Genomic DNA, 12,040 nt, shown 5'->3' on the forward strand with positions numbered 1-12,040 from the left:
CGAGGATCAAAAAGAAGAACGACGACCTAATCTCATCTCGTACGTAGCATTCTAGAGGTAGGGGTTCACATCCTTGACACGAAATCATCACTTGAAATCCGAAACTACTCCTATCCAGGCGATAAAACAATCCCGACGACACGACAACGTAGTCTCTAGTCTAAACGAAAACAGGGACATCTGTGCCGCCGATGCATATGGGCGAGCATACCTTCAGAGTTTCGACCGAGAGGAGGATCTTATCTTGCGGATCCCAAACGGGGAGAGCGTCGTAGGGAACTCGCAGTCGGAGATATGTATTCTGAACAACAATGACCTGGCTTCCGTAGGAGCCGTTGAGATCTTTTGTACCGCCCCTCGAGCATCTGTGGTAGTACCCATATGGAGTTCAACGAAAACATGTGTCTTTCGCACTACATCATCGCGGCCCACCCTCACGGCCGGAAGAGCAGGGTCATCTATCGAAAACAGAACCCTGGAGATGGAGCGCAATCTATACTCTATCCGTAATGATCCAATGCTCGATCTTTGCAAATTAAAGGAAGCCAAGTTCAAAAAGTTCACGCGTCCGGCTACGGCGCTGCATCACCGACCCCACGAGCATAATAGCGTGGTCTGCCATGGGACCCCATTCCTTGACGGAAAGTCCAGGGAATAACATGGGATACTGTCCTAGAATTAGTACCATAAACTTTTTCCTCAAATGGATTCTCCCGTCCACGCTATTTTCCAGAGAAAGCTTCTAGAACTTTCTATTGGATATGGATTCGATATACGCTTGGGAGAATCTTAGCTGGTTGCATTCTCGCATTCTGCTTGCCCAATCATTGATCTCGAGACATATGCTACGGGACACGGGACAGACCCGGCGGCAGCTCCAGGCGTCTGCTTGATCGCCCGGTTTTGATGGTTGTCCGACCGTGAAACACCAGAGCGCGGGCGTGATGATATATTTTGGTACTGCAATTAAATTAGAACGTGCATGGATATTTCGTTCGGTTTCGTAGCTGATTGAATCCCTCGGCGGAGTGGAAGTTCACGACTTCACGCCATGCGTACCGGACGGAAGTAGAGACGCCGTTTTCGCGTTCGACACCGTGCCATTAGTTGTCGGAAGACATAGACCGTTCAGGTTGTCAGGTATGGTAGACTTTGGTGGGATATTGGGATTTTCCAAGATGTAAGGAATTCTTCATTACATATCGGTGCTCATGGCTGCTCCATGACCGAGCTCTAGATGATGATGAATGGTTGCAAAACATCCGCTGGCTGACACGAGAGACACCGTAGACCGTGTGGCACCGGCGACGTTGAGAATGACTTTTCAGTCGAAAGACCACAGATTCCAAAGTCCTACCGACCCGGAGCAAGAATCACAGCAGCGTGCGGCTCGAGGAGCGTAGGCAACTTCAATTATTTTCTCTAACCTCAAGTCTCAATTGAATGTGATTTCGGAAAAGCGCCCATTCAGCGCATGCAAGCGAGGCTCGAATTGTTCGACGATATCGCGGGTTGAAAATCATCATCTGAGGCTTTGCTCGAGTCGAATAATGTACAAAGTGGCTCATCTGGAGTGTCGGTGCACCCAAAACATACAGAGCTAGAAGTCCTTGCTCTCGGATGTTCGTGTGAGGTCAAGTTAAGGGTCTCATGCTCAGCGGAACTAAGTCACGCAAAATGTTTTGACCTTGCAGAACGCTCCCGTCGCCATTGAAACTTGAGCAATCTTCTTGATTTTCAGGAAGTCCTCCCGAAAAGTAAGCGGTCTCCCGGGAAGAATCTTCTCGAACTCACGACAGAGAAAAAGTCATGTCGACTGTACAGCCGGGCTATCCTTCACGGAGCCCGAGTCATATCGCGCGCTTGGAAATGACAAAAGATCATCGCTCCTCCCTTCACACAACCCGTTCTGACCGGATGGGTCGGCATTCGTCATTCAGGACAAAAGTAGAATATTCCGAGCGGGGCTCGAGGAATCGGGCTTCCCACAATCCCAGATCGAGAGAAGTCTCAGATGTCGATTCGAGTTTGCAATCGGGCGAGGGGCATCCCAGCGCGATCATCCCGGGCGACGTGTTTGAACAGATTCCGAGGCAGCTGAGAATGAACTCATGGGATCGACGAAACTCAGAGAAAGCCGGAGTTGCTCGAGCTCGCCTCGAATCTACCTCCCGAGTTGTTTGGACGTGTTCGACGCCGTGTGTCTGCTCGTAAGAGCACTGTACGAGAAAACGAAAGAGATGTTATAGAGAGAAGACGGGGAAAGAACAACTCTGACAACGACCTCTCCAGATCGCACACAGCGAGCGAGCAACCAGTGCGCTCCTCCTATCCGTTCGCTTCATCGTCTGATAGTCATCCTTTCTACTGCAGTGACTGGTGTTAATCTGTCAGTACTGGCACGGCTACGATTCCTGGCCGGCAGATCGACTGATCGTTACGATCACAGACGGGAACGGTGGCCACGCGAGCCGATACGAAAGGATTTGAACTCTTCGCCCGCTTGTGATTACCGGGGGGAGGCACGACGATAATCGTCGGGAGAAGCTCCCCGCGAACCGAAACCAGCCACCCAAGCCCACGGAAGAAGAGCGAATATCTTGAGCTCCTGTGAGAGTGTTGAGATCAGCGGATGTTCGGAGCGCATCGGAGCTGAAGCGCCGCGCGGATTCGGTTCCGTGATCCATGGTTCCCGAGCTGAAAGAGGAACAACCGGAATGTGCGACCCTTGTGTCATGACGTCAGATTGAGTGCCTCCTTACGGTGAAGTGTACTGTTGTTACCGCCAGAAGAGCTCGAAATGACGTCGACCTGCTGCAAACTCTTGATTCTTAGTGCCTTGTGTACGCTGACGAGGTAAGCGTCAAGAATGACGTCGATTGATAGGAAAGTACTATAAATAAACATGTGCAGCTCCGACGAGTATCCTTTTGAAATCATCCGCTCGATATCTGTTCTCGAATGTTACGATGGCACTACGCGCGAGACACACAATGTTTACAATAATGATCGGGCGCTTTCACTCAACTCGGGAGAAACGAACTCTCATTTACTCAGAGTGAGGAGAGTCTCTCAAGCGCGATGACAAGAGAAACTTCCGAACGAAACCAGTATTGAATCTCACCGTCATGCATCGCAACCAGACAAAAACGCTCTGTGAGAAAGAATGTCAGCGATAGACCCTGCGGATCCTTCCCAGCAGAAGAATCGCCATAACTTCTGGAATATTTTGGCACAAGATCGATGCCCGAACGTCTGCTGTACCGCGATGGAGATCGATTGTTGCTCAACTGATATTCCTCTGACTGGGACGTTGGATCCTGAGATTCCGTTGGTGAACCCTGTGAGCTGTGGGGAAGACCCAGAAAGACCGCGGCTCGTGCTCTGTGGACATGATTCAATTCACGGGCCATTCGCGGGAAGCTTCCAGGGGGAGTACTCCGATCTGAGACGGGAGCGAAATATCATGCATGCCATTTTCGACCTTTCACGGATATCCATCTTGGAGGAACAGCTGAGACGTCACTTCATTCTATCTCGAGCCCAGCCCTGTGGTCTTTGGTGTATTTGTTGGAAAAACCCCGAGATTCGTCGATCAATTTGCGAAAATTTCGGAGTGATTGATTCCGTCCTCCTTGTCGCTAGATTTCTCTTCTGCCATACGGCAGCCACACGGGTGCGAGTGACAATCAGGCTACGATGCGAGAACTAAAAGCGTGAAGACGGTGACTTCCTAAGCGAGCCTTGAAACCTTGTTGACGAGTGATCATCAGTCACGAAAATTGCTCTCGTCTTGGTTCCATGTATATGTCCGTTTTATCAGACGCGGATACTGAATCAAATCATATACTCGATGATGATGATGATGATTTCTTGTTTATCGATAACTCGGCGAAAAGCTGGATGCCAGGTTGAATGATTCGAAGAATAGCTCCGGGTCGCTTCGTATCTACGGGATGTAGTCGGGTTTCTTTCCCATGGGCCAAGGAAACGTAGTTGTCTCGTACGGACAACCAATGGTCCCTTTCAAAATTTCTTTTACTGGCGTCATTGTGATTGTCGAGTGCTTAGATGCCGGTCTCGGTTCTCGGGGAATTTCCGAGAGTCGAAGTCACTCCAATCAACGAGTGTTCGTCATTGCCTTCTCGAAGATCCGTTCCCGGGCGTCCCCAACCGGCAATTCAATCAATTCTACTCATCTAGAAACGGTTGGTCGCGGGATCCGGACCTCCCCGCCAGAGACGGGACCTTCAGCTCGAGCCCTTTTCCACCTGGTTTTTATTACGAATCTTTGCAGAGCATACATCGTCGTATCACCAAACCAATTGGTTGCCGGTAACGAGGAGACGATCCTCCTGATCAATGACCAGAACCGAGCTCTTCGAGGGGAAGTCACTCTGGAAGATAATCCAAATCTGGGAGTTGATGCCCAGTATGTCGCTAAGAAAGTGGATCTCCAACCCGGACAGGTACGAGATGAATTTTCAATACGGTTGCTCATTCGACACAAGTATCCCGGATCAGAAGACTGTAGAACGAGAAGCGATAGAGAAAAGAGTCGTTGGACCGGGGTCCAGGACATTTCAAATGATTTCGCTTCAGATCGCGGTTTTGAAGTTCCGGATCAACAAGAACTTCACTCCGTACATTGATTTGAAAACCGCTTTGAACGGATCGAAAAAAGTGAAGACACTGAAAGTCAGCCAGAAGTCCGGACACATATTCCTCCAGACGGACAAACCTCTCTACAACCCGAAAGAAACGACAGTTCACGTCCGTTTCATGGCAACCGACGAAAACCTTCTGCCGGCTAATCGTACCTATCGGCTGCAAGTCAAGGTGAGTGCGTGAAGCCGATGACAGAATTTAGCCGGAATATCGCCAGGTCGCGAAAATTGCGTCACTCGTGATTCATAAAAAGGGTGTTCATTGCCTGAAGTCATCAGAAGCTTCACTCGTTTGCTCTCGGGGCGTTTCTGTCGACGACTTCCCCTGATAGCCACGAACAGCCGGGATGGAGTCCCCGGAGGGAATTGCGATCTGACAACTCAAACTGGATTATTTCAGAATCCCGACGGTCAGCTCGCAATGTCGCAGGACTTCCACGAGCCAAGCCAAAGTTTGTTTAGCTTCAACTATACATTGCCAGAAGATCCCATGCTCGGTGAATGGCTGGTCCAAGTGCTCTATGGGGATGGCTTCAAACAAAGCGAAAGAACCACTTTCGGTATGGAGGAGTACGTCCTTCCAACCTTCAGAGTCGACGTCGATATGCCGGAGACCTTAATTCCGAGCATGAAGTCAGTTCCCGTCAGAGTGAAGGCTACGCACGTTTATGGAAAACCTGTTCGCGGTCAAGTTATGATCAAGGAGTTCTTGAAAACAGCCGCCGGTGACCCTCAGCAATACCGTGAGTCAAATCCTAGAAGATCCGATCCAAAGGGTGATTAGGGAGCGGTGAAAAACAGATCAATTCTCCCCTTCTGTTTGAGCTCCACCCTTAGGTTTACCCGTTCCTCGTTCCAGAGAGCGCGGGTAATTGGACGGTACTGGATGAGGAAGGAGAAGCCGAATTCCAAGTGGATCTCACTCCGTATCAGGTCGGGGACAGCTGGCAGCCCAGCGTTCACCAGAGGCGATTACTCATCGAAGCCGTCGTTCTCGAGCAGTCGACGTCAAAACAGGAATCCGGTTTCACTGACAAAGCCTTGTTCGAGCGGAACCTGTACAAGATTCACGCGCAAATGCAGCAGGAGATCAGACCGGGATATCCAGCTCTCGCGACCGTAGGTGCCTAATAGATTGGAAAATGATCCGTGGACTCCCCTAGACCGCTCTCTCAACACGATTCTCGATCCCTTCCCAGGTTCAAGTCACTCATGCGAACGGCCGAATCGCGTCGGATGTCGCCGTTGAAATCAAAGTTCTCGATGATGACGAGAGGAGAATCACTAATCTCCCTCAAAAGTTGGTCCGCACAGATGAGAACGGCATTGCGAGCTTCCTCATACCTACGAATCCGAAATACACCCAGATTCGTGTGAGCCTAGAAGTCGGGAACCCTCCGTTCACGTCCAGTCATACCGCCACTCTGAAAGCGTACAAAGGGAGGGAATATATCGCCTTGAGGAAAATCCCCGTCACCAAGAGATTTTCAGTGGGTAATGAAGTAAAGTCTGAGTTGAATTTCCACCCGAGAGGAGTTTTCGTCGGGGCCGTCGTGGCTGCTGTCACCGGAGGTGAGGACATCGAAATACGCGGGGAAGTTTCCAGGGCCGGGGATCATGCTGTGCGTGACCCACGAAGATCTGAATCCTGAGATATGTTTTTTTTTCCAGGGAAGATCATGAATGCGAAAAACATTCGAGTCTCGTCCACAAGTACAAAAGAGGGATTCTCTTTCGACATAACTCCTGAGATGTCACCGAAAACACGGATAGTAGCAATCGCTTGGAAGAGCAACGGTGAGGTTTTCATCGACAGTTTTTTCATTGCAATCGAGCAAGACTGTCGCCACGCGGACTATGAGGTGAGTGGTAACGCAGCTCTCGCTCGACCTCTAGCAACAATATTGCAAATATTCCCGAGAACAAGTATTCCGTGGCTTTCCTACCGCTAGCGGCTGAACTCGCGGGGAATAACCTACCATGGGAGCTCACGCGGGGAGTTATCCCCCTTACATCGAGGTTTCCAGAGACGGGTTGGGAATAATCTCTTAAGGAAATTTATTTGCCCCGACAGCTCCGACAGACAATATATCCGATACCCGGGGGTGTCGGAAACATCGAGGTCAGCGGAGCAAAACGAGGAACAGTGATCGGGATTATGGCTGTCGATGAAGCCGTATACGCCATCCGCAAGGATAATATTCTAACGAGGAACTCTGTGAGTGGTTCACATTTTGGGAGTTTCCCTACCCCCACCCTGTCTCCACCAAGATCACTAACGGAGTTTCGATTTCCCAGATATTCTCTAAACTGGAAGCAACCGACCGAGGCTGCAAAGACGGAGGGGGCATAGATCTCGCAAGCTCTGCAGGACATGCTGGGGTCGTCGTGTTCACCGACAGAATCGACGTTCCTGACGTCGAGAACTGCCACGCGAGAGTCCTGCACAGACGAACCCGTAGAGATGCCATCGTCGACCGCTTCAAAAACGACCCCTTGGGAGAAAAATGCTGTCGTTTGGCTTTCTCCAACTACATCCTAAACAAGTTGGTCTCGCAAAAGATATGGGGCTCTCGGAGCTGCCGAGCTAGTACATATGTATCGTGAATTTCCTCCGACCGGTACGTGAAAACTCGAAAACTCCGGCATTCTTTTCAAGGAGCTGCGAAGAGAGAAGCCAAGCTTTGATCCATGAGTTCCGTAAAGATAATCGCCTGAAGATGCATTGCCAAAAAACTTTCTTGGAATGCTGCGCCAAGGATAGCGTAGGCTATGTCGTCCTCGAGAAGTTTGGGGCGAACCCCGAGGTTTCAACACTTTCGTCGAGAGGTGAACCTCAGCTGATATACTCTTCATATAGCCCAAATATTTTCCCTATTCCTCGAATCTGCAATATACTAAGCCCACATGTGCAGGTCGCTTCGGAGAGGCCGACGAGGTCGAAGAATCGATACCTGAATCTAAGGTCAGGCGGGATTTCCGCGAATCATTTCTGTTCCAAGAAATCTTGATCGAAGGTTCGTTCAGTGTTAACTCGCTCCTGCATCCATCCTTCCTTCCCTTCCTTACCATTCGGGTTCGGGGAGATGGAATCCAGAATACTCGGTCCTCAAAAAATCACGTGTCGATCGATGATTCGCAGATTCCGGCCGCAAAGACATCAGTGTCACACTTCCGCACAGCATCACAACGTGGTCGATCCAAAGCGTGTCGGTGAACCCTCAGGGTGGTATATGTGCACAGCCCCCGATACAAGTCGCCATAGAACAAAATTTCTTCCTGCAAGTCGATCTCCCGTACAAAGTTGTGCGGAACGAGCACGTCCTCATCAAGGTTTCTCTGTACAATTACAACAACAAGAATATCTTCGGTGAGTTCCTGCGGGGGGCATTCCGAAAATTCATGCTCCGCAAGATTTATCTCAACGGGATGACTTCCCTGGCTGAACTCTGCCACCGAAGGGAGCCAGCCGTCGACAGTCATTGTGACGCTGAGGAAACTTTGGGATTCCAGGAAATCTTTACATAAACGGGGTGAATGACGTTTGCACCCAAGCGCGGCCCGGATCGAAATCTGACTCGATTAGGTTCGACATCGCTGCCAATTCGGCGTTCAAAGTTGGCATCCCGGTCTTCCCGCTCAAAGAAGGTTATTTCCCTTTGAAAATTGATGCCATCAGCTCGGAGGGGAGCGATTCGGTCGTCAAGGAGCTCTACGTCGTTGTGAGTAGTGTTTCGCACGCGGAGCCTTCCTGCATTTCAATCTTTTTCCGCGTGGCGGCAAGTCACGAGGAGATCATTCCCGCAGAGGAGTCTCGGGATCGGCATCAGCCCGACCTGCCCAAGTCGCCCGAGATTTCGGCTCCTAAAATTTATTGTTTCTCCAGCCCGAAGGCCGGGAAGTTCGACAGTCGTATTCGGTTTCGATCGATCCGACAAACACCCAGAGAAGGAAAGCCCGGAGCATCGAATGCGGTCCGAGCTGTATATGTAGGTTGTGGAACATCTATACGGGACGAGGGCCCTATACGAAGTTCCTCCCTCTTTTTTCCTCCAATATTCTCCGCGGTTCGGAAGAGCTCCCGAGTAACCGACTCTCATCGACTTCCTATGCATTTTTAGCCCAGATCGATCCCGACAAGAAGAACCAAACGATTACGATTGACACCTTATTACCGAAAGACGTCGTCGACGGCACTCCGAAGGTGACGTTGTCCGTTATAGGAGAAAAAATGGGCCCTGCCGTACACGCCGGCATCAACGAGGTCGAAACTCTGGTCTCGTTGCCGAAGGGATGTGGAGAGCAGAACATGATGCGACTCGCACCTATCGTGTTCATCGCCGAGTATAAAAAAAAATTGGGACCCTGGACCCGAAACAGGAGAGCAAGATCAAACAAAACATGATGCTGGGTGAGTTTCGTGATTCGTCGGGTTTGCGCGGGCGAGCCACGAACAGAGTTTCATTAATTCCTCACCGTTCGATTGCAGCCTACTCGCGCCAGATGACTTTCCAGAAGAGGGATGGATCTTTCTGTGCCTTCAGGAATCGAGGCAGCAGTATTTGGCTGACCGCATTCGTCGCGAAAGTCTACTGTAGGGCTGCTCAGTTCTTCGCTGATCCTCAGACGTTCCCACTGGCTGCTTCGGGAGCTATCGAGTGGCTAACGACGAAACAGCAGCCAGACGGAAGTTTCAGAGAGATCAAACCCATTCTCCACAAAGCTCTTCTGGGCGGTGTCAAAGGAAAACTCGCTCTGACCTCTTTCGTAACCGCCGCACTCGATGAGTGCGCTCCTCTTCTGTGAGTTCCGTGAGGCTTCTAGATAGTTTGGCTTTTTCGTAATCGCGGGAAATCCAGGAATCTTACGGATTCAAGGCTCCGCTTCTCGCCATTGACTCGATAATCTTCTTCCGTAGAAGTTCCGGCGACGTTCGCGCGAAATACCGCAAGAGCGTCTCGGCGGCTAAGAATTTCCTCATGAAGAACTACGACACGACCACGGAGGGCTACCCAGCGGCCTTGGTTGCCTACGCTCTGAGCAATACGAACTACTCAAACTCGGCTCTGGACCATATGGCGGACTTGATGAGAAGCGATGCGGACACAAATACTCTGCGTTTGAAAGAGGATGCTTACCATCCATGGGTTGCTGAAGGTTCGTGCCGGAACAACTCTTGTTGGGATCGAGTATTTTTCCAAGCGAAACGACAAATGCATCGCTTCATTCCAGGAACCGCCTACGCACTCCTCGCCGCTACGAAAGCCAAGCGGACGAGCCTTGCCGCTCCGATATTCTACTGGCTCATCTCTCAGCAGACTCTGAATGGTGGTTTCCAGTCGACTCAGGACACCGTGGTTGCTCTGCAGGCTCTGAGCGAATATCTCTCGACAAACCCTCAGCCGCCCGTCGATCTTTCACTTCACCTCAGCGATGGCAAGAACGTCGAGAGAATTCTCCGAGTCAAGCGAGAATCGGCGTCCATCCCGCAGACGTTGTCGACCCAAGTATCGTCCGATAAGCTCGAAGTGCACGCTACCGGTCACGGGAGCGGGGTGCTATCCGTCCTGATCAAATACAACACGATAATTCCTGCTAAGGACAAGTGTCCGTTCAACGTGACCATTTCAAGCCAGGAATCCGACGCGGACTCTGTCGACTTGGAGATCTACTCTTACGACCAGAGTGAAGCCGAAAAGACGGTGGACGTTCTCCTTCAGCGCCATCGTCGGCAGAAACGCTCGCTGAGAGCGGATCAGCTAGTTTACCGCTTGGACGTTTGCGCGTATCTGCTCGCGGATACGGCGACGGCGATGAGTATCGTTCAGGTGGACATGATCACTGGATACGAAGCTTTAAAAGAGGATCTTGTCAAGCTTGTCCGAGAGCGACAAATCGAAAAGTTCGATATCGTGCCCGACCGGGTCACTCTGTACGTGAGCGAATTCGAGCCGCACAGAAATACGTGCTTCTCGTTCCGAGTCGTCCAAGAATTCACGGTAGTGAACGCTCAGCCAGCTGCGGTTTCCGTCTACGATTACTATAACAAAATCGGGAATTGTCCAATTTTCTACGAACTCTCACAGATCCGGAGGGTTCTCGTAGAATGCGACGGCGACAGCGATAAGATGTGCAAATGCCTCCAGAACAGCTGTCCGTCGCTGATTCCGTTCGATACAAGGACGAGGATGGATCTGTCGACCACAAGGAATGGACGCAGCGTCGCTAAGCGAATAATCTGCGAGCACGATTTCGTTGTCGAAGGCAAGGTCATAGATATGAAGCGAGAGCAGCGGACACTATTCTTCAAAATGAACGTGACGCATGCATGGCGTGAAAAGTTCCCTATGCGGAGCACTGTCGTCACCTTCACGCAGAAGGAGTACTGCAAGAACTTGATGGCCACAGGTCTGACGTACATGGTTTTCGGCGACGAGAGTATTCCGCATCGTACCGAAGAAGGAAGCTTGCAGACATTCTACAGCCTGAACGAGAATTCAAGAGTTTTCTTCCCGAAAGATGTGATTGACACCCACATCAAAGGCAATTTCGATCTGTTGAAGGTTCGACAGGTGGACTGTGCCTAGAGAGGATTGTACAAAGAAAAACAAGAAGTGTCCGTGAATTGATCGAGAAGTCGGCTCGGTCGAGTCATGGACATCGAGGAACGATTTCTATCTCTCTGATGCTCGTAGGTAAGCGGAATTACAAGAACGGTGCTGAAATACATAGAGCCGATGATGATTGCGTGTAGTTACTTGTTATGATGGTGTGAATGGGGAATTTTCTGCGGATTTCTATATTTAATGCGGATTCTCGAAATAAACCTAAGACCTCAATTCTCGAAAAGCTTCTGCCTCGAAGATCTCTGCGCCGTAGAATCGATCGATCGAGGACATCGAACTAAGAATAGAGATCGAGCTTTCGGGTCCCGCGATGGAGAAATTATTTCTGGCTCGAATGAAGGCGTTTGCCAAGCTGACGCAAATCCCTTCCTTAGCCCTGATCATCTCTGCGGAGCGTCACCGACGAGGTGTAGGCTCGAGCGTCGTTTCGTTCCAGAATGAGTCCGGACGACGGTGTGGATAATATCTCTCGCTCAAAACCCCAAAAACACACATTCAGCATCGGTGCGGAACGACACGCGGAGAATGATGTCGGGGAGACGGTTCGCCGGCTTGCGGGCGCATGTCTTCGCGGTCGGGAACGTGTCGCGGCACCGTTGTCAATAATCTCCCTGCAAGGAGTCAGTCCAATAAGCTCGAGGCCGGGGTTAGCGAATATGGGGCTTCACAGTGTGCCCGGGACGTTTGGTATGCCTCAGCACAAAATACAGTCGACATATTGATCCTCCCTCGGTGCTTGCGACAGAG

The 12,040-nt window shown here is 50.7% G+C and overlaps 1 protein-coding gene across 1 annotated transcript; it reads left to right on the forward strand.

Moving 5' to 3' along the window:
• Nucleotides 1-2,800: 2,800 nt before the first annotated feature.
• On the forward strand, nucleotides 2,801-11,508 carry LOC100907318 (complement C3). Its single transcript, XM_029111565.1, is given in 19 exon segments — nucleotides 2,801-2,856; nucleotides 4,298-4,469; nucleotides 4,603-4,839; nucleotides 5,068-5,410; nucleotides 5,527-5,786; nucleotides 5,867-6,239; nucleotides 6,339-6,529; nucleotides 6,742-6,885; nucleotides 6,966-7,213; nucleotides 7,327-7,444; nucleotides 7,528-7,709; nucleotides 7,832-8,037; nucleotides 8,181-8,389; nucleotides 8,554-8,656; nucleotides 8,789-9,019; nucleotides 9,022-9,078; nucleotides 9,157-9,469; nucleotides 9,589-9,824; nucleotides 9,900-11,508. Coding segments are annotated over 19 exon segments (5,034 nt in total). The 3' UTR covers nucleotides 11,255-11,508.
• Nucleotides 11,509-12,040: the final 532 nt, after the last annotated feature.

This window comes from Galendromus occidentalis, unplaced genomic scaffold (assembly GCF_000255335.2).
Source record: "Galendromus occidentalis unplaced genomic scaffold, Mocc_1.1 scf7180000077450, whole genome shotgun sequence".
NCBI lineage: Eukaryota > Metazoa > Arthropoda > Arachnida > Mesostigmata > Phytoseiidae > Galendromus > Galendromus occidentalis.